Below are 23,224 nucleotides of genomic sequence, written 5' to 3'. Positions count from 1 at the left end.
GATCACAAAAACGAAGTATTAGAGTTCACAAAACATCATAGTAAATGCATCATATTAGCCGCAGATGAACCAAACCTTTATTTCTACTCACAGTCTGGTTAGCTGTAGGCAGTAAAACACCTTGGTGAGGTTAATACACTAAAACTACATAGTTAGGTTCAGGCATTAAAACGACTTGGTTAGGTTTTCAAATTTCATTGATTGACATGTGAATGTCCAATGATAATAAAAACTCTTGAATCTTGAATCTTGAGGTTAAATCACTAAGAAAAAGACAGTAGAAAATAACTTGGTAAGGTTTAGACCAAAGATTATTTTGTTAGGTTAAGACTAATTGGTTAGGTTACAGAACTAAAACTACTTGGTTTGGTTTATACATGAAAACTACTTGGTTAGGTTAAGGCATTTTGGTAAGGTTTAGGAAAGCATTGTGGTTTGGGATAAAACAAACATGTGACTTAAGGAACTTAAGTCATGTACGTATGTTACCTATTGTATCTTATACATGCAGCTTAAGTTAACCATACATAGTAAGTTATAGTATCTCAGTCATTGACTTTCAGTTTCACATTGAATATGAACATCGGTCTTCTGTGTGAAAGTGCTGGGTTTGCTTTCCTCAACCATCCATGCCACAACAACCTTCTTACTATACTTTGTCGCTCTTTATTCTTTTTCACTTGACCTTGTGCCATTACAGTGGCTACAGCCACGAGGGTTTGCTGCCTAACAATAATTGTATATATGGGTTGTAATAAGCTGCTTGCACAGTAGACCTTTATAGTCATTTTTCTGATAAAGACAGGTGGCAACACTATTGGAAAACTGGGGAAATCCCCAATGTCAGACCAATAGATTGTCTGGGAACCATGAATGTCTGTACCAAACATGACATATGACAATGTATATAGTAGATGTTAAGATATTTCCCTGTATGTTGAACATGCTGGTCATGCTAAAAGAAAAGTCAGTGGCTCACCAAGGTCAGTACAGACTTTATCCTCTGTGGACCATGAATGTCTATATAAGATTTCATAGCAATCCATCCAGTAGTTGTTGAAAGATATAAAAAGTAAAAAGACATGTTTGTGGATCCTTCATTTGAAGCAACTATTAACCAGAATTTAATGTGAGTGCTTTCACCTGACTGAATAAAGTGACTGTGCTTTAGTACTGCTGCTCTATTTGGTTCATCAGAAATGAGCCCTCAGACACTAATGACCATGTAATTTGTTGCATAAAGGTTGAGATTAAAATATAAAGGCATGTGGACTGTTAAAAATATGAATGTTCCTATCTGAATTGATTTTGAATTTTAAAGGATAACTTAATGTCTCATTCCCACCATCACTTTGTGCAAAACAGGTTGTTAGATTTGTCCTTTGTTTTCCATAAAAGCTACCTTATTAACCTTGTCGGCAGTGTCCAATGGTTTAAGTGAGCAATGTCACAAACATTGACAAGCAATTTAAGAGAGACTGAGGGACAACTGTTTCTTTCCAAAATGAGGTATCCATTTGTTGAAATGAAATTTACAATCAAGTTTATTGAATATTAATGAAGTCATTGCTAATTTCTGACCCAATGCTTTAATTGGAAGAAATAAGGTGTGCTTTAAAAATACCAAATTGAGTTTTCCTGTTTTGATTTTGTCAAAAAAGATGAGGTGTATATAGTGCAGTATTTAGAGAGAGCTAATTTCATTGTTGAAAGTTTGTGACAAATTAAGGGTGAAGATGATGAGTAAACTGATATCGAATCAAAAATGCCCAGGGCAAGCAGAGCAATCAGTAAAATCCTGTAACTGTTTTGCAAATGAAATTTAAAATAGCATTTAAAATGATTTTCCATTTAAACTGTCATAACTGAATTATGTTTGACAGATGTTTAATGTATCATACAGCCCTAAAGGAGAATTCTGTATCTAGTAACTGTGTGAGGGTAGTAGACCAGGAATTGTTTCCCAAAACAGGAATCTCATATTAAGAGATGATTGATATTAGCCTTCTAATGCTGTTTGTTTGGGCTTCTGTTGTTGTGTTGTCATGAAGCTCTGAATAAACCCACTTGTGCTGTACAGTGATGTAGATGCAGCTGTGGTGATGCAGATCATAAAATTGCAGTTTCACTAATATCCATCCAGACATATCTTGTTGCAAAAATTACAGAGATAGTTGATAGTTGATAGTTGATGGAGTCATCACACATCTCTATAATAAGCCACTTTTCTGTAAGCTACAATATAAAGTTTTTTACATTTCCAATTTTAGATAGTTAATACATCAGGCAAAGGGGCAAACGCAAGCTAAAAAGTGATACAAGCAAAAATATCTACAATTGCTATTACTACTGAATTAGGAAGGCTGTCCCTGTCAGTTGATTAAAGTCCATGTAACCACCAGATAGCTGCAGGAGCACTACATGCAGTTTATCTGCAGTCTAGTTTAAATAATGTGCTTCTTACATACTGCTCATGCGCTTAAATGTATCACAATAAAGTTCTCTATTGACTAAACAACAAAAAGGTCCTTTACATTGCTTTGACTGTAAAGAACACACTCAATAACTTCTTGAATAAAGTGTCAACAAACATTCCTTTAAACCTCCTTTAAGATATTTATTTGAAGGATAACATGTTTTATTTGATTTAGTGCTGCTCACTGTTTTCTTTGATCCATGTATATTGATCCGTCACCTCTCTGATATAAATACCTTACTTGTGTTTTGGAGGTGTTGGTATGGATGCAAATCTATTACCCCCTTGGGATCAATAAAGTTGTCCTGTTGAAAGTATCTTAAATATTTTACGTCTTTTACAAATACTTTACGCCAGATCTGAACCTAGCCGTCATGTTTTTCAGACTGTTTTCATCGCCCGCTCCCCCATTGTACCTGTCTCCTAGGCAGCTATTACTGCATGATACGTGATACTATATATACTAACTACACAATTCACTTTGTTACCATCAGCACTGATATGCTGTTTGTTCCACAGTGGTTATCAGTGCTATAGGCTCACTAAGTGCTTTACTGATTCTATTTTAAATTTGCTACCATGTCGATGTAATGCTGTGCAATATGGCAAGGAACAGTATTGCAATATTTGCATCATAATACTGTGGTTGCCTTTTGTCACTACTGCTCCCTTGTCCTTGTCTCATGTGCTGCTACACACTCACAGGAGTGTTATATTGCCTGTTGCGGGATGTACAGATGAAATTTTGTAGTATATTTGAAAAATCACATAATTTGTCTTAAGTGATGTCACTGTCATGCATTGGTTGGGGTTTAAGAGATTGTAGATAAAAAAAATACAAACTCACTGAAACCTCTGTAGTCTGCTTCTTATCTTTGCATGTGGCTAGCCGTATAAGGGTACATTAGCTGCTATTAGAATGACACATTCAAATCTTCTACCAAATTATTGGCAGTCGAGGCTATTGTAGACTACAATTTTGGCAAAGCCAGAAGAGTGAGTGAATTGAAGAACATAATGTTTCTGGTTCGGCCGCAAAGATTGTGATGGATTAACTGTCCATAGCAACTCTGTCACAGAAGTGCAGTGCTATTTATTTGTAATCAAGTGTCAGGGGAAAAATCTCAGAATAGTAGTACTGTAGATTCAGTTAAGAGCTGGTCAGAGATTCATTTTCTAAACCTGCTAAAAATGTTGTGATAATATCTCTGAACTAATGAAAGCCTTAAGATGAGAAATTGCACTTTGATGGCCCATTTGTCAAGTGGAAGCCCTCCATGATCCAGAGGAGAAGCGTAAACTTCGATTAGATTAGATTAGATTAGATTAGATTAGATTAGATTAGATTAGATTAGATTAGATTAGATTAGATTCAACTTTATTGTCATTGTGCACAGCAAGTAAAAGTTCCCTAACCCTAACCCTACGATATGTTCGCTGAACTGTGCAGATAACCACTAATTCGCAAAATCTACTCCAATGAAAAATGCAACTCCACTGTCAGTTGCATTTTGGTTTGGATTTTATGACAGCAGTTTAAGTATGCAATCTAAGAGACGCTATATCATATGCTGACTACCAACCAACATATCTCATTTATACTTTCATTTATTTTGAAAAAGTGAAGTCAGTATGAAAAATTAGGTGTACGTATGTCACTCAATCAATGGAGCTTTAACCAGTTGTGTCAAATCCTCTCAATAAAGATGACAATTTTATTGAACTCTGACATACTTATTCTTAAAGCTGGTAAGAGAAACACCTTGGTGTCTAAGCCGGTGTACCTTGACTTTCCTTTCTCTTTTCAACTTGAGATTGTCTGTGGTTTTACTTGCGAAACAGTTTGAAGCTGTCTGGAAGGTGCTGAGCTCGACGGTGTAGAGCTAGTAGATTGAGCGAAGGGCAACGCGGTCAATCAAAGGCCACCTTTTTCCTCTCTCAGCCCTTGCTTTGGGGTCTTCCTGACGGTAATTCTCTGATTTGACTTTGATGTGCCAATTTGTGCCTGATGAATAATTGTCTGGTTTGCTGATAACTTGTGGGAGTCAAGTGTATTCTGGTGGCACTCAATGCAAATGGGAGATATTTGGGTCCTTGAAATCACGACAGTAGCCCCTCTACATTTGCCTCCCCGTTCCGTGAGTAAACTGACCAATTAGCTGTGTTTGAAGAAGCCGTTTTTGATTAGAGCAATCAGTAAACAGCAAGGCCTCCACATGATTGTCCCCCTGATTAGATGAGTTGTCACTTGAGAAGTTGTTGGAGATTTTAATTTATGGCCTTATATCGCTGGAAAGTATGGTAATTACCTAATCCATTCTCTACACTTCAGATTCAGGATTAAAATCCATCCATACTGTCAATGTTGATGACCTAATTTTTCCTCCTAACGTTTCCAAGTAGCCTCGGAATTGACTGAATCAAGCAAATAGGACAGCTGTCATTTAGGTGCAGGTGGACAGCACTAATGTCGCGGGTGATGGCATCAGGGTGAGGAGAAAAGACTATAAACAGCATATTGAATAAAAATAAACAGTCTACTTTATGACAGATTCATTTCACTTCCTCATGGTTGTGTTTACATCCTCTCTGCTCTGGCAACAAGCCTATTACTCGTGAATGATTAAAGAATAACCTGCACAAGGAAAAAAAAATGTCTTATTATTCATGCACAAGTGTCTGTGCGTTATATCCTAATTAACACTATAGACCAGGTAATGGCTTAAGAGCTGAAATAAGTGATAAATTACAACAAATGTGCCAGCTCAGTAATTGGATAAATACATTAAATAAGTGGTTGTAGCATTTGAATGGTGTGGCATTCTAAGTAATGGTGAAGCAAAACAGATATGTTGGAGCTTTAGTTTTATCAAGTATGTGGTAGTACAGTGCATTGTTAAAAAAAAAAAAAAAAAAAAAAAGTAATGACGCAGGATTCATAATTTTCGATTCAAGGCTTGTTTATTCTAATTTTACAGCACGATTGTTCAAAGAAATAAGGCAGGAATAAACTATTTTTTAGGTGCTGTGCAGAAGGATCTCATGTAGGTTTTGGAGCTTTGTGGAACCTTCGGCTTGTGCCGGGAGCTGGTCGTTATGTTAGCGGAATCCATTTCTTAACATTATGCACTGTTGCTCTTGTTAGCTCAGCGGAAAGAGACACAGAGGTGACACACTCAAGAGCGTTCATACAGTCACATCATTTGGACTGTCCCGGGAAAATCAGACCCAAGTCCTTCACAAATAAATCCACAGTCCAGCAGAATTAAACAACTTAAATCCACACATCGTCCACAGCCTTCCATAAGCAAGAGAGAGTGATGGGGAAGGTCTAATTTTTCACATCAGCAATCAGCTCGCATGCGGCCATTAGAAACGTGATACGTGTATATTGCTGCAAACTTTTACATAGAGCCCCTTTTAAAGAAGAAAAACAAGTCTGAACAACAATTTTCTTATCACATTTCTTCTTTATTGTAGATATTGGTTCTGGTTGTATTTTTCAGAACTTAAATCCACATCGAGCAAAAGTTAAAAAGGTCAGAAAGACTGGAAATATAACGTTCACTAATGCTTAGTCCATTCTAACTCAACTCTGAAAACAACAAATATTACCCAGTGGGCCAAGACTGAATGGAAAATAAGGCAGACTGCATTATTATTAACAGATTCATCCAGGACTGTAATTTAATATATACAGCATATGCATGTAAAACAGCTTTAAAATTTGCCCTACTTACGTAGAGCTACATTATTTCAGTTATCTTATTTGGCCATATTTTTTCAAATAACATGTTTTGTATATCTTTTACACAAGTATTTTCTGTTATCCCATCCATAGACTGTTATTAAAACTTATTTTCCTGACTTTTTCTGAACTCATACTTCTATAATACTTCAAATCATTTGAGGAGGCAGGAGAAAAGCCCACATCCACCTAAACAAACTTCACTTTAAAGTTTCCTTTGATGACATCATACATGTTATCCAGGGCACACCTGTTGCTCATCACAGATTGCAGTGTATTGACCATCAAATCCCCAAATGATGCCATAATCAATACAGCAGACGGGGTAAGTAGCGAGGGGAAGGGTGCGTGTGTGACACAAAGCCAGGATTAGGCCTGATTAGGGCAGTTTTAACATGTCCTGCTGATTAGGGGCCAGTGGATCTGACCGCTAATTAGCTGTGAAGTGTGGCTGGCCGCACAGACAGGACAGCAGCAGAGGGAGGGGTTGGCAGCCCAAACTCACCCCCTCCATCTCAGCGTCTCGCCCTCCCTCCCTCCCGTGTCCACTCACCACCCCCACAAAAGGGTCTGGGGCTCTTTGATTGGGTGTGCTGCATTGTGGAGAGGAGAGTTGAAAAAGAGTCCCATTTCCCCTTTGCTATGCCGGTACCCCCTGCAGGGTGGAGTCAATGTACCCTTTCTGTGCCTTCGTATGACCAGCTGGCTACACCGGGGCAAATAAACACTCTAGATCCACTGGCCAGTGTGACTCCCATCTGAAACAGAGCCTTTGTCCAATGTGGATTGTGCCCTAATTGGTGTCCCTGAGACAAATTCTCAGTGTGATTGTTATTTGCACTGATGAGGTTTTAACGGACAGCTAATACACAGAAGATACAAGTTACAAGTAAATAGTAGGCTAATGTTAGCCTGCTGGAAGAAAAGAGGGAAACTCCCTCTTAACACTACATATAAACATCTTGTATTTAGCTTTAGCTAATAGGTAATACGGCTGGTATAAGTAATCATAAGATGTATATTGACATTTTTATGTGCTAATAAGTCTATATTAACATTATAAACATATATATTTTCAGGTTATAAGTCATTTATAAGCACATATAACAAACCTGTACATGGTTTATAGACTGCTACATAATAAAGGCCTTATGAGTTTCTTAAACTTGTTTATAATAGCACTACAAACACATGAATTGTGTTAACTAACTAAATAACCTATTATGTAGTTGTAGACTTTCCTTGTTTTTACAATATCAAAATCCATGTAATCACAAACATCCAAATGTTGTTATTCAAAGATGTTCTAACATCATAGATGTTAAAATTTTGTTCTGTCAAACATTATTGAGCTTAATACAATGTCACTTTGCAACTATTTAGATGTTAAATACTCAATCCATATTAATTTAAAACTATTGACTGACTTTAAGATCAGTTGTTTCCTAACCTTCTTTCAGTGTTCATGGCCTGATTGTTATCTATGCAATATTTCACAAGAAAGAAGAAACAGTTCTATCTTTGATTCTCTCCATTTGGGTGATCTTGCCCCGAGATTGGGAGCCACTGCTTTATCTATGTGTAAATAATGTGGGATCATGAGAGTTGTTTTCTTCATTGATTAACCATTGCTGAATAAAACCTAGCTACGTGACTGAGGCAGAAATGTAAATGGACCTTGTAAGGTTATTAATGTTTATTCACATTGATTGAAGTCACGTTTGCCGGCTTCCGTGCCCACTTTCTGACTGAAACACGCCTAGTTGAACAAATGTACAGATTTCTCTGGGTTTAAACATTGTTGGAAACAATGGGATAATGTCAGTGCACAGCTCACCAAAATATATAGCAAATGTCTGGTTGTTTTTAGACATTTTAATGCAGAAATGTCAGGCATTGTATCTTTAAATGCTAAACTTGACCTGAATCAATTAACCCAAACTTAAACTACGGTGGCCGGAATGGGCAAAGGCGCTGCAACTTGAGAAATCCCATGCAAACAGATAGAACATGGGCACATTGAGAAAACAACTTCATCAATTTGACAACATGTGCAGGATTCAGGAGAAATGCACCGCAGAATACACAACATAGCTAAACATCGGAACGTGATGCAAACAAATGTAATAAAAACAAATACACACATAAAAAACAGACACTGCAAATACAGAAACAATGCAATGTCAAAAACATGCTCCATGTTTTGGTCCCTCACTAACTGGGTAAAAAACTCCTAGAGGCCTGGAGAACTTCTCTTGTGTCAGCTGGACCTGCAGATTTTTTCTGTCTCATTTTTTTGGGTTTGTGCGTTTACCACTTCATATATTTTTTCTGCATTTTCTGCTTTTTTCTGCATCTCTGTAATCACTTGTGTTGTGTGTAAGTACAATGCATTTGTGTCTTGTTTGTATGCTTTTCCTTAAGTTGTGGCACACTTGTCAGACACCGTACTGAACCTCCCAAAATGAATCAAACGTTGCAGTTGTGAGACGGATCACTTTTTGCAGCATGAGAAGCATCTCAATTTAACAGACAGGAGTTGAAAGCTATCAGAATGTACTGACGTCACCTACCATTGATGTATGTGTATTAGCAGAGTGTGTGTGTGTGTGGGGGGGGGAACTAAGCTACATCCCCACATTTCACATTTCCCTTCCCTGCCTCCACCCTGAGACCGCCTGACCACAGCAGCTCAAGAGGCGGAGAGGAGAGAGTAAAGGAACATGGGATTTGGGGCGTAATCCTGTTTGTCCTTGGGGTCACATGCTCCACAGAGTTGAGCTTGTCGGCAACAGTCTGGAAGTTTATTCGAGAGACAAACAGCAGTCTAATTGTAATTCCCTCTGGAGAGCAGTCAGTGTCTCCTGCTGAATGCTGGAGAGGAGACAGGTTGCTGCAAGATGATAATTGAAAAGAAAGTGGGTGGTCCTCTTTGGCCCCTGTGGCCCTCTGGGACAGTTATATTGAGACTCCTGCCTGTTTTGGAGGGGGCAGATTACAGAATGTTATATTTGAAGAAACGATTATGTCCTTCTGGGCTTAATTTGACAGACGCAGCTATTGAGTGGTGGCTGTTTCTGTTGTCTTTTGCCATTCATGTCGATTTGTGTGTTTGTGTGTGAATGTGTGTGTGTGTGTGTGTTTGGCTGTTTGCCGTTGGATCATTGCCCCCCATTAACTAGTTCTGAGAGCATTTTTTTTTTTTTTTGGTTGGTTGGTTGGTTTGTTTTTGTTTGCAAACAAGCACGTTTAAAGCGCTGTCCTTGAAATTTTTTCGGCGCATTTTTTTCACTTGGACAATTTCAGACACTTTTGTGTGTTATGCGTTCGCAGCATGCGCACTTATCTTAAATCGAAATGCATGGCTGTGTGTATATGAATCCACTTCATGTCGAGGTTCAGTAGTGTCTATAAAATGAAAAAAGACTATAACAAAGAAACGAAACAACGCAACACACACTTACGAGAGCAAACGCACACACACACACACACACACACACACACACACACACACACACACACACACACACACACACACACACACACACATAGATCGCTATGTCCTAGCCAGCACACACTGATCTTATCCGTTGCCTACCTTCATTGAACTGCTCTTCAGCCCTGGCCCTATTAACCAGTAATCCGCAGACTGGCAGCTGGCCATTACTGTGGCAACGGTGAGCTGGGAGAAAACTGCTCGCTAGTTCAAAAGTAAAGACGAGTGTTGTGAAGGACAGAGATGAGCTCTTTTGTCCTGTAAATGTGTCTGTTCATATTTCTGAATACAAAAACTCAATTTCTTACTCATTTTCACTTGAACTCTTCACATATTCAGAGGTGACGATTAAAAGTCTTTCAGCCTGTTTGATTTTCTTTTTTGTTGTTCCGGGCAGATTGAAACTCATTCCAAGGATGGAGTATAATTACATCATGTGTAGCCCTGCCGATATAACAGTCAGACGGAGAGGAGTTTTTTTCAATGGCTTACAGATCTCCTGTGGAGAAGCTCGTCTTTCATCGCATGAAAAACGCTGGCTACCAATGTTTACATCCGTGGACATTTCTGCGTTTGAGTTCGGTCACTGTCCGATTTTACTACGCTGCTTTGATATGAGATGTCTATGGTCAAAAAAAACAAAACCAAATAAAAATATCAGATATTTTGTATGGGAGCAAGTTCCTTTGGAATTCCTAAATTGACGTAATTGAAGTAACGGAGATAATTCCTAAATGACTTGTGGTTATGGTGTACTAATGCTGATACTCTTGTTATAGCTTAGTCTCACCTCGCAGCCAGAGGTAGGCAGCGTAGAAAGAATTTTAAAACAGAAAGGTCAAAATGTGTCTAAACGTTTCGACAAAACTTGAAATGTAGTGGTGTCACAGGAAGATTAAAGAATAAAAATGGACTGAGCGTTATGTGTTTAATGTCACAGGGTCGCACATGTATCTCAGTAAGTTGTTACAGGCAGGACTCTCTCCAATCTCGCCTGTCTTGGAGTCTAAACACACCTCAGTAGGGGCTCCACGGCCGTAAAAGATCTTAAAATTGGCTCAACAAATTTTCCTAAAGAAGAGTTTGCGGGACTTAATGAGGCATAACTAATGGAGGTCCCACAATCATCAGTGCCATGCTGCAAGCACCATGGCAGGACAGAGCGGCCATTGATTCTTGCTTCAAACCTCTTGAGTTCCTAATCAGCTTCTTTGGTTGTGCGTTTCAGGCCTGACAAACCCATTGTTGGCCTGTGTCACTGGAGGTCAGTAGTTATTAGTGGCAACTGAAAACAGTTTCTCTAACTACTTATGAGCGAATTGAATAACATGCATAGGGAGACTTGGAGGGGGGATTACTGGCAGCGCAGCGAGTCCGGCCGGCGCAGGGGAGAATGTGACATGGTTTTCTAATAAGGGATGCTGCCCCCCCTCCTCCTCAACAACACCACACACACACACACGCACACACTCCTAACCTGGTCCTCCATCCTTCATCCTCTGCCCCCCTTCCACATTCATTCGTGAATAGTCTTCAAAAGGTTGCTTTGGCCCTGCAATGCCTCATATTGCTAAAATGGTATTCATAGTGAGCAATGGAATTAGCCAGTGCAAGTCCTGGAATAGCATATAATTGCGTGTGTGTGTATGTGTGTGTGCATGTGTGTGCATGCATGCATTTGAGTTCATGTTATCGTCAAACCAAAGGCAACGGTAAAAATGTGGTTTCATCTATTTAATTTCATGAAAATCTATTAGACTGAGAATTGCTTTCAGAGTCCTATGACCTTCTTGAAATGTTTTTTTTTTCCCTCTGTAGGAAGATGATTATTTGCAGGCTATTTTTTCCATTTGAAAATGACTGGAATAGGGGAACTTTTTGCTCCCTGGGGGCAATGACTTGCAGACTTGCAGTGAGTCACTCTGCGGGGACCAAACAAGTCCAGGAGGAACAGGTTCATCACAGAAAAGAGGAAGATTGTCTCTCCTTAACCGAATTTGAGGGCAATACACTAATTAAAAATCTCGCTCTGTGTCTCTCAGAACTTGCAAATTCAATGCATTCATTTGCGCAGTGAAATGAAAAGCTTGCCTGTCCCTAATCGTTTCACATGGGGCGAGATCTGGGGACCATTTCTGTGTGAGGAGGTGGCGGAACTTGTGGGAGTGAACCTTAGATATTAACGACATCTACATCACATGAATGTTTTTATGTGGTCCGACAGAATAATATGGAATTTTAATCACAGTATTCCATCTTAACCTGTGTGTTTCCAGCAAGAATTACTTATCCACTATACTCCATTCAGAAACTAGGCCAGACTGCTTTCAGCTTTCTGTCTTAATTGCTTTTTGGGTTAAAGCCTCCCCTCCTCCCCTGTTGCACTGGCAAAACTAAATCAAAAGAAAAAAAAAAAAAGTACTGTGTATGATGAGGATTATATGTTTGGCCTATGTTTCTGTGTAAACTATGCAGCCAATAATGTTAAGCTCTTGCCAATTAGCGCTCTCTAGGTTGCTCGGTCGCCATGGTCAATTGAGGAACACATCAATAGGACTTGAAAAGGTTTCTCTGCGATCAGACCTGACATATTAAGTAGAATAATGGGGAGGAGGGGAGTTGGGGAGTGGAGGGGGTTGCAGAGCCTGAAGCAAGGCTCCCTTCTACTTTCACATTATGCAGTGCAACCTGCAATTACCTGAGAAGAATAGTCTAAAAATTCTTTACTTCAGTGAAATAAATTATCCTCCGCCTCATGCTCCATGCTAACAGTATAGGATATGGCATTGAGGTAGTGGTAGACTTTTTTTTCCGGCTCTGATGGAAATACCTGCCTTGTGTAACAGAGGCAATTTTATATAATGATTCGTTTGCTTTGTTTGTGTATGTGAACGTGGGTTGCGTGTGCGTCCACCTGAGCATGCATGCATTGTGTGCGTGCACATGTGTGTGGGTGCAGATGTTGTTAACACAGACGACCTTTACGCCAGTTCTGCGCCGACATGCATGGAGGCTGTCACACCACACAGGAGTGGCTGCAGCCCCCTAAAAAAAAAAACTTTCCAGACATAAATGATGATGCCAGCACCAATTACAGTGCCCAGCCTGTCTCATATATCCTTACAAAGAGAGGTACCCCCCGATAAACTGAGAGAAGCAACAGGCACAATAGCCAGTGATTACCAAGCATAGCCTATTAGTGCGCTATAACTATGGCTATTGAAAAAAGAAAAGAATGGCTTCACCTCCACTTTCATTTCATGTGGTACACCATCAGAATCTTTGTTGACAGCTCATTCATGCCCTCAATTTAGAGAGGAAATCTAGCAGAAAGATCTTGCAGCATCAAAGTGTATATTGTGGAATGCATTTCTCTTTTTAATGCTCTTATCAAACTCTCTCCTGATGGAGTTGCCACGCTCAATTCCAAATGTCAGGTGCATATTGGCTCTGATGCTTCCTTCGAGTGTAGGGATGATAGCACATATACATACAGCTGCCAGGTATGTGAAGGGGTTGGAAATGGGGGCTCTCCAAGGTCTCCATTGAGACACACTGATAGCCATCATCATCATCATCACAGGGTGTCATCAGCAAGGGGATTGAGAAGTAATTTCCAAACGTGTTTAAATGACCACAGGAAATGAAATGCTGGATCCTATTATGAGCACACTGCTTGTGTGAAAAAGGTTTTGGAGGACAGAAGCAAAAGGGGGATCGACACTGATGCTAAGTGATGACCTTAAACACTTTGGAGTTTGTTTGCACAAATCATTCATCTGCTAAAGAGATTGATCAGTATGAGGCTCGTCTGTCTGTGCGCGTGTGTGAGTGTGTGTGTGTGTGTGTGTGTGTGTGTGTGTGTGTGTGTGTGTGTGTGTGTGTGTGTGTGTGTGTGTGCAGACAGTGCAGAGTTTGTGTGTGAACGAAAAAGAAAGTGTGTGTGCTGCAGGGTATTTGGAACATTTAGTAACAGCCTTACAGTGTTTCATTGCATAAAAAAAAAAAAAAATGAAATCACTGTCATAAAAAATGTTAATAAAACTACATAAAAACTTTGCAAAGCAGTAATTTTATAATAACTTCTTCAAAATTCATGAAGCTTTTTGTAATTATGATCGTGTTATATTTCGTCATTTTTTATTCAGACTCTCTGATTTACCAAATTATAAATCAAATTATATCAGGAAGTAGCTTTGAAATAAAGGAGTGTATATTTAAATTACAACAGGAAGTGGGTTTTTAAAAAATTCGGGAATGTTTTAAAGAATTTGACGAGACGGTCGAATATTCTCAATGTAACATCAGTGCGCCTTTTCTGGATGTTAATCCATCTGTCTCCAGCTTCAAATTCAGTTATTTTGTAAACACTGGAATTTGAATTTAAGATCTTAGGTAATATAAAATCAGAAAGCTGAAAAGAGGCATATTCGAATTGTTTGTATTTGAATTCAAATTGACGATAGAAACCTTTATTTTGAAAAATGATAATTTAGCACAGCGACTGAGGCCTTTGCATAATAATAATAATAATAATAATAATAATAATAATAATAATTAACTTTAATGCCGTATCATAATAGTATGAGGCATGTACTCCATTCCTTTGGATAATATATTCGCTCTTACAATAATTGGTCGTCATTGTGTACCTTATGCGAGCTCGCATTCACAATAAAATTGACCAATTACACTGCGGCAAACCGAAGGTCTAGGCCTATCAAACACAGTAATATCAATGAGTTTGAAAAAAGAAATGATATGAATGCATACATTAATGTCATTATTAAACCTGCTGTACAATGTTGGTACTTTTTAAAAGGGTGATTTCCCGGTCCTAGAGTCTTGCAAACATCCTCCATGAAAGGCAGCCCTCCAAAATGTCACCTGAACAATGCTGGCTCCCTCATCGACCTTGCTTTCCAGCTCAATTTGGTCTCAATCACAACATAATGAAAATGCACTCCAAAAACAGATGCCTTTTAAAAAATTACTTCTTCAGGAATAGCTCTCACACTTCAAGTTATTTATTGTTAACGTTCACTTGGTTTTGAAACATATACAGCAGCCATCACGCATTTGTTCCTTTTTAACTTACAAAAGAATAAAGAAAACATAAAAGTGGACGCAATAACGATTATTATACAGTTAAACGCATTCTTGTGTGTTAGCCAAATATACAAGTCCCTACTTTATTCAATAAGTCTAAATGAATACATTAGTTTACAATATTAATATGATAAAATACCAGGTTATCACCGCAAATAAGGAGTGGTGGCTTAGTGTACTTCAGACCTGATCCCACCTTTCCCCCAGTCCGCACTCAAGTGAAGCAGCATTCCTTTTTGTTTCAACAACATAGACTACGTTTAAAACATCATGAGGAAGGTCCAAAACATGGATTACAAAAGGTCCAGAAACGACATAATTGCTTTCAAGGGCAGCCATTTCTGTAATGTTCAAAAATAGACTCCCCTCTCAGAGATGTCAAGAAAATGTGCCCTGATCAGCTGGTGCGCCTCTGTGCGCGCCTTGTCCCCTCCAACACCAAAGGGCCCCCCATTTCCAGCCTGTATACTCCTGCGCTATATATATATATATATATATATATATATATATATATATATATATATATATATATATATATATATATATATATATATATATATATATATATATTTGCGCTGTTGCATGGGCTCATCCGCAGGTTCACATAAAAAAAGTGGAAAGTGACAGTACTGTACTGTAAGTCCTACCACGTCCTGCCGTAGAGGAGGTTTGAGCTGACCATGTTACTGGTGTAATCTACAGCAGATGTGTCTATCTGGGCCATGTTGAGCTGGCTGTGCAGTGAGGGGGGGCTGGGCGACATCTCCTCCAGCTCCAAAGCGTTCACCTGCTGCTGGCTCTGATGCTGGCCGAGGCTGCTGGTCGGGGACGCGAGCACAACTCCGGCCCCGTTCTGTTGTTGACTTTGTTGTTGGCTCTGTTGTACCTGTTGCTGGTTCGGTGTCGGCGTGTTCGAGCCGTTCTGGCACGGTTTACCGTCCTTCACCAGAACTGGCACGGCTACGCGCCTCGGAGACTGCGCCTGCTGTTGGCACAGGTTACCGTCCTGTTGCTGCTGCTGCAGCTGCTGCGCTGCCTTGTCCTTGGCCTGGCGCTTCATCTTGTACCGGTGGTTCTGAAACCAAATCTTCACCTGGGTCGGTGTCAGGTGGATCATGCTGGCCAGGTGCTCCCTCTCGGGCGCCGACAGGTATTTCTGCTGCTTAAACCTCCTCTCCAGCTCGTAGACCTGAGCCTGCGAGAACAGGACGCGCCGTTTCCTCCTGGGCGCAGCGTGGAGAGCTGGCATGGATTTGGTGGCGTCCGCCATTCCTGTGAGACCCCCCATGCCGGTCATGTTCATACCTGTGGAAGGTCCCATGAATCTAGAAACTTAAAAATATACATACATATACATGCGTTCAATAAACAGAAGAGGAGAACACTGTTTCGCCTGAAGTAGTCTTTATTAGTTATCAACTGCGTTAAGTGATTAAGTTGAAGCATTAGCTATAAAACATAAATGATAATAAATATAATAATAATAATAATAATAATAATAATAATAATAATAATAATAATAATACAATAAAAAATAATAAATATATGTATCTTGTTTTAAATATTTACTCATGCCAAAGATAAAAAAAAAAGTCGAACCACACTTGAAAGAATGATCTCCTTTTCAGTTTCACCATCATACATATTAAGTTAAATTTAAAGATATCTTAAAATAGTGCATATTATTTACACTCATATTTCATCAGTAGCCCCGATAAATAAATAAATAAATGAATTAATTTCTAAAAGCGATACATGTTTAGCTGTGAGCGTGTCCCCCTCTTACTCCTGAAATAGTAAATATTTACTGTCCGATAAAAAAAAAAAAATCAATTAAAAAAAAAAATCAGCAAATTGCGTAAAATGGAGTAAATGACTTACTTGTTGAGTATCTCGGATCCGGGTTGGCGCTGTACCACCCTGTTGCTGCAGCACTATTCCGCATGCTTTCCTGGTACGACGGGAGGTCTCCCATGTTGCCAATGCTTCCATTGCAGTATCCCCCCATTGCGCTGTGGGAGAACTGGGAGACGGTGTGCGGCATGTGGTAAGTGGTGGCCACGGTGGCGTTGTGGCCCATGGAGTGCTGTTGCATGCCGGTCTGAGACACCTGAGGCTGTCGGTAGGCTCCCAGTGGAGAGGTTAGGTTCCCTGCGCCGTCCATGGCACTAAACTTCTTGTAGGTCTCCTCGATTGGACTCAAAATATCTGTCACTGAAAAAGGCGTTGTGTGCTTTGGGCTCAACGACATGATTCAGAAAGCAGGTAGATTTTTGTGTTTGAGCAGATCAACCGTGTTGTTGTATCGGCTCTCTCCTTGGTGGATGTCTACGTAAGAGAGTGCTTGTAGTGCGCCTGAGATCCTATTGATCGCCTTGGAGAAGGAGGCGAGCCCAGGGCGCTCTTAGCCCGGGTTTATTGGAGCCAGGAGCCAGGTTTACGACAAACACAGGGGGCGGAGCAAAACTCCTAAACCAGCAAACAATAGTCATTGACATTTCAGGGAAATAATTCATGAAAATACACATTGCTTTATATTAAGTTGTAAACAGGAATAAATCGACGCTGCATATTTATGGTTTTGTCCGTTGTGACAACTATACGCAGGTGAGAATAACCCATTATGTGCTGCACATCAGCTGATCTGACCACATATGACTATTTTGCGTCAGTAGGGAATTCCACTCTTTCTAGAAACTTTGAGAGCACTTTGAACAGACATAAGGGCCACCGAGTATCATCAAAGAGGCACAATGAAGTTGTATGACCAGCTCATTTATGCTTCTTAAGCATCATTTTGCCCCAACAGAGAGGGACAAGTCCAAATAAGCGCAAAATGACAAAAAGCTGAAAAGGGAGCGGCGGTAGGGACCCGACCTGTGAGTATATATATATATCACTAACATTCATGAACAGACATGGACATCCAATATTCAGGATTTAGATTATTTTTTGACCAGTTTTCTTGACGTCAGCTCCTCCTGATTTTTCAATTTTGTGGAAAAAACTTAAGGGAAATAACGGCAAAAAAGAGAAAAAAGAGAAAAAAAAAAGATGAGTTGTTTCTTTAGACTTAATGCAATATGGAGACAATGTCGTAAGCCCTAAACCCTCGAGTCTGGTCATCCTGCATTAATGACACTTTGCCGTCTTGACCTGACATTGTAATCTCTGAGCAAACTGACTGGCGCCAGGGGAAGAATCAGAGGAAGTCGACACACAACAGAGGGGGTCAAAAGAGAAGAGAGCTGCTACAAATTGTAATAATGAGTTAAATAGTTAATATAGCTCCCCATTAGCATCACATGTGTCCCTTATGGTTCTATACGCGCAGGTAGCTCACAACGTGGCTGTTCTGCTCCTCGTAGACGCGGATATGATCACAACATATCTGTCTTGATGTTTTTTTTTCAGCAGGCAGCAGTAGGAGCAGGTGTGCTGCGTTCACGTTATTTTCCAGACGTGCTACAATCTTCCTTCACTGGAGGAAGGAAACACTCGTCTGCACGGAGCCACTAATGTAATTTAGCATGGCATGGCAGCAAGTAGCTGCCTACCTCCTAATTGAGCAATTGAAGATGTGACATGGTCAGCCATCAATTATAGCGACACATCAAGAACGCCAATCTCCGGTTAAGTTGGCAGCCTGATTGCAATAAATCATTGTTATTATGCAGATCTCGCAAGAAACCTGATGCCCGCATGGACTCCGCGGCGGATTTGACGTGAAGTGGTCGGACTTTATTGTGGTTGAGGAAAACTAAAACAATGCGCGCGTATCCCAAAGTCAGCTGGAGATGTCAGAAAGACACCGACGTGGGAAAAAAACAAAAAACAAAAAAACAAAACACCAACCCTATGAGTGACTGTTCGCCAGGATTGGTTTAACAGGTGTAAACCAGAAAAGTCACATTACTTTCAAAGTATCAATACAAAGAAAACCAACTAATTTCTTCATGTAAAGTTATATTTCTTACCTGTAAATAGCCCAGACTTCTGTGCGCCTTTCCACTCTTTTGGCAGCGGCAGCACGGTGTCTTTTCAGGGCGCAAAGAATAGGTAGGCCTCGGCCCAGACCTCTAACATTATGTAAATGAGACAAACCTCTCAACCTTGTGGATTACTGAGTCAGAGAGCAGGACCCTGGTCCACAGACCCTCCACATTAGGATCCCATAAAAATCTGGAGCTGGTTAGCCGCATGCAACGCTTAGGAGAGCTTATAGTCCACATTAATATAGTTGTCAGTGTAGTTAACTTTTACATCCAGTGATTTTGATGTGGCCAAAGGCAGCCGGAGCGGGACACACGGACGCGCCAAGGAGCCGTGGAGAGGGCCCAGAAAAGGTTTGTTCCTAAATCTGACACATTCATGGAGGAGATAAATATCGCCAAACGGTTTTGGAGCTGTTTATGATCATGGTTACTGGATAGCGCTTGCTGCTACATGTGTGCTTACCGGCATCTGTGATACGTGGTGTCAAATATCATATAATATATTCATTTAAATGAGCCTTCACTGACCCGAAGGAGAATAGGTGGTTCCTTGGTGGCTGCATGGTGAGGAAAAATGTATTTTATTCCCAGAATTACGCACGGGTACGGTGTGTGACGCTGCCTTTTAACTGTCTTAGTTTTCACCTGTAAACACTCGCTCTTTAACCGACAGACAACTACAAGCAGTGGTGTAACTTTCTCGATAATTTCACCTGAGGAATATACCACAAGCTTTTTTCTTACATATATAATTTTTAAAAATATAATCAAGGTATGTAATAACTGAATGGCAAACACGTTTCCCGTTATTCTATAGGGAGCTGCTGTATGCCAGCCATTACTCGCCACCAGTAGTTAAATGATCTGCTCTTGGTGCAAAATCGCCCCTATCCATATAAGCAGTGCGGACTTTCTATAGGGACCAATTTTCCAGTATATGATCTGTAAGCGCTCGTCGGATCATTTACCTGTTGTTATCCAGAACCGAATAACTACCCATTTATTGTATCATGCACACAACCTTTTTTTCCGATAGCTCCCCTGCCCCCCACACCCCAGCACAGCACAGCAGATGGACCAAAGCGCCTGGTTTCTGAATTACTTTTCTCCATCTCGTCCTTGCTGGTTCAATACCCGGAGAGATCTGGAGAGATGGCTGAAGGGCCAGGGTCCTGACCTGCAACCTCCAACAGGCATCGGCAAAAAAACGTGCAGAGAACACGGAGGTTTATTTAGTCTTGTAGCCCCCAAATATCTTACTTAACTTTTTAACTGTTTTGCGCGTGAAATTTAAACAAATACCAAAAAAATGGCCGTTATTTTACTGTTTTCCCTTCCTGCATCGCATGAAAAAAAGGAAAAATAATGCAATGGTAAAGACTGAATGATAAATAACAGTGCACTGCTTTTGTAAACCAAAATAAAGGTAAAGATTTTCGTGCGTAATTTACGCACCACCTGCTAACACACTTTTCTTTCCTTGGCATCTCAGTGCTCAAACTGGATTTCTAGTGATTTGTTTTTTCATCACTATGCAGAAAAATGGTGCGTCTGGGATGTGGTGTCTTAGAAAACCATTCCATTCCAAACAGGCGCGCTTCCAAACAGTGAGATTTCGCACTATATTGCTTCCGTTAGGACCGTAATTGTATCTCTACATGAGTGGACAAACAACAGTGGATTACATTTAAAGATAAGCGCAACCTATGTGGAGACTTCAAATTGTTATATTATAATTATGAGAAAATAATTTCATAATGATTAATTTGTATCACACAATTTAGCGACCAAAAAAATAAAAATAAAAATAAAAAATCAGTCTGAAATGAGTCAAAATATCTGTAGTTATGTTTGACCTTTTTTCCGCAGGTAATGAAACATTTTCCGCGCGTTATTACGCACGAAAAATAATACGCCTGTTTAGTTTTCTATGAAGCAGACACGAAATCCAAACTTTGAATTCTGAAACTGAAGCCACCTATCTTGGAAGACCCAGACAATTTAACTGTCGTCCTCACTCTAAACTTCAGATTCAAACCACATCGTTTTTTTTGTTGTTGTTGTTGTTGTTTTTTGTTTTTTTGTGGCCTTCCCAGAGGCTGTATTGGTGTTGAAATTTGGGGAGAAAATTCCACACCTGCAGTCAGTGTAGTACCGTTTAGATCAAATACTTTCTCTCCTCTTAAATCGCCGAGCAGTGAGAGAGTAAAAAGCGGGCAGGTGCATATCTTTCAGCTGCACTACTTGAAACGGTGCGGTTCCTCAGCTAAGTAGGTTAAAGGTCCTCCCAAGTGGAGAAAGTATGTGACAGGCCTCTTGAAGACCGTATTCTTCTGCAGGAGTTTGCATTCATTCACAATTAATGTCGCTTGATGGACGAAATGATGCTAATAGGGCGCCAAAAAACAGAATATGGGCTTTTAATGGATGCTGACCATAACCTGGATTCTTGCGAAAATGGAGACCAAGAGACTTGAACATTTTAATAGGATTACAGTGTAGAGGTTGTTCTTCAAATCTCACTGTTTAACGTGCAGCAGTTCATTTATTTGACAAAGTTACAGTTAAAGTTATAATCAGACAGTGGAAACTGCACCAACTCCAACTGGTCATGTTGTATGTGGGCAGCACAACGATTTTTTTTTTTTCAACTTTTTTCTTTGGTGTATAACACACTGCGTGGAAGAAGTTGGAGTGAAACTGTTAAATTTGGTTGAATTCCTGTCTGTGTTATCTGAAACAGGTACTGTTTCAAGTGTTCAGACAAAGGGCACAACACAGAAGAAGTGTGTGTGACTATCTGAATGCAACACAACATGATACAAAACTGCTGATCATAGCAAATTGTTGTTTTGTTTGATCTTTTAGAAAAAGACAATGCCACTAAAATATCACACAACTTATATGATCAGCTCCCTTCCTGCCACAGTGGAATAGGAAGTCAAAGATGTTTGAATCTTTTTTTTTTTTCAATAAATATAATTTACTTAATTGTTGTATTTGTTCCTTTAAAAAAAAATAGATTATTATACCATATGATGCTTAGGTGTCTTTGCACTAATGCGAACCCAACACATGTGTTATATGTGTTTTCTAAGAAAGCTAAAATCTTTTTTTTTTCTCTTGAGGGCGTCCGTTATGCTTATCAAATCTCATTGTGTTTATAGTGAGTTTTTATCGTAACCTGAGACATGTGAAGCCCTAAACTTCTACTTTTTCATTTGGTTGAATCTATAACTGAAGTGCATGCTGGGAACAATGTCGATTAGATTCCGGAAAGTATGTTAATAAGGTTTGAGTTTTTTGACAAACACTGACATGATCAGAGGACCAAACTCATTTGTTTTATGAGGTGCAGCCATCAGTCTTACCAAAATCCTTTGTGATTCTCACAATGTTAATCATAACACTGAGACCACACCTAACTTTCTGTCCTTTAACTCCGTTCAAACTGTAACTCAGATGTACGCTCGGAGGACAATTGATAAGCTCTTTGATAAACACTGACATGATCAGTATTAAAGAACGATTGTCAGATTATCAAAACTACGTCAAAGAGATTATGAGAACACCAAACACACAGATGTAAATGCATGAATTCTGTAAATGTGTTAAAGATGACCTTGATTTTTGAACACAAAAAAAAAAAAAAAAGAAAAAGAAAAAAGAAAAGAAGGAAGGGCTAACAAATTCCACCTTTCCTTGTCTGAACCAGATTTAGCCCCCTGAAATTTTTGGCACTCAGGGTTTCTGTGAGTGCTGCTGTCCTCTGCATTGTTTGGAGTGGCAACATTTTAGCATGGCTGCTCTCTTTTGTAACAACAATTAAAAAACACAGCAGCAGATCAATGCAGATTACCAAGGTTCCAAGGGTACCTGGTTCGTCCACTTCTCCGCTGCATTAATTGTGGCAGCAGTAAGGGCAGGTAAACAAAGCTGTTAGAGAGTATGGTTGTGACTCAACCAGCGGCTCACTCTGCCTTTGACACCCAGTTACTCATATGCCAATCTGACAATCTTTCCTTGCTGAGAGTCGTCCTTGGCAGCTGACTGTTGAGATGAGATGAAGTTTGTTCGATGACATGTCTTGAAATTATCTTTTCAAATTTCACTGTAACATTTGGCTCACTTCAGAGCAGAAAGTATGCTTGTGTTCATCGAGTGGCAGGTATCTTTGAATCATAGATTTGCTTGTCAGTGCTCTCCAGTTAAATGCAGATTGTTTGATGGTTTGCATTCGGGTGTCTTTGCATTTGTTCTTTTAAGTTTTAGCTAAATATTTATCACAGTTAAAGCAGACAGAGCACAAAGTTGTTTTTGCTTGTTACAGTATTGCTATGACTGTGACGTATCAAATATGATAGTAAAATAACTTACATACCTTGGGGCTTTTTAATCAG

General features: G+C 39.7%; 1 protein-coding gene across 2 annotated transcripts; it reads right to left on the bottom strand.

Annotated features, from left to right (window-relative positions):
* Positions 1–15,422: 15,422 nt before the first annotated feature.
* nkx2.4a (NK2 homeobox 4a) lies at positions 15,423–19,114 on the bottom strand. 2 transcript variants are annotated; one of them, XM_037071795.1, is made up of 3 exons: positions 18,807–19,114; positions 16,711–17,298; positions 15,423–16,161 (listed from the first exon to the last, which is right to left on the bottom strand). In XM_037071795.1, the coding sequence occupies exons 2-3, from the start codon at positions 17,078–17,080 to the stop codon at positions 15,473–15,475; spliced, it is 1,059 nt and encodes a 352-aa protein (XP_036927690.1). In that variant the 5' UTR covers positions 17,081–17,298; positions 18,807–19,114; the 3' UTR covers positions 15,423–15,472. The 2 variants fall into 2 exon arrangements, with proteins under 2 accessions (XP_036927690.1, XP_036927691.1); XM_037071796.1 differs by having other exon boundaries at positions 15,423–16,134.
* Positions 19,115–23,224: the final 4,110 nt, after the last annotated feature.

The sequence above is a fragment of the Acanthopagrus latus genome, chromosome 16, assembly GCF_904848185.1.
Source record: "Acanthopagrus latus isolate v.2019 chromosome 16, fAcaLat1.1, whole genome shotgun sequence".
In the NCBI taxonomy this organism is placed as follows: Eukaryota; Metazoa; Chordata; class Actinopteri; order Spariformes; family Sparidae; genus Acanthopagrus; species Acanthopagrus latus.
Note: the sequence above shows the minus strand (reverse complement) of the source record. Positions and strands in the feature narration are given on the sequence as shown.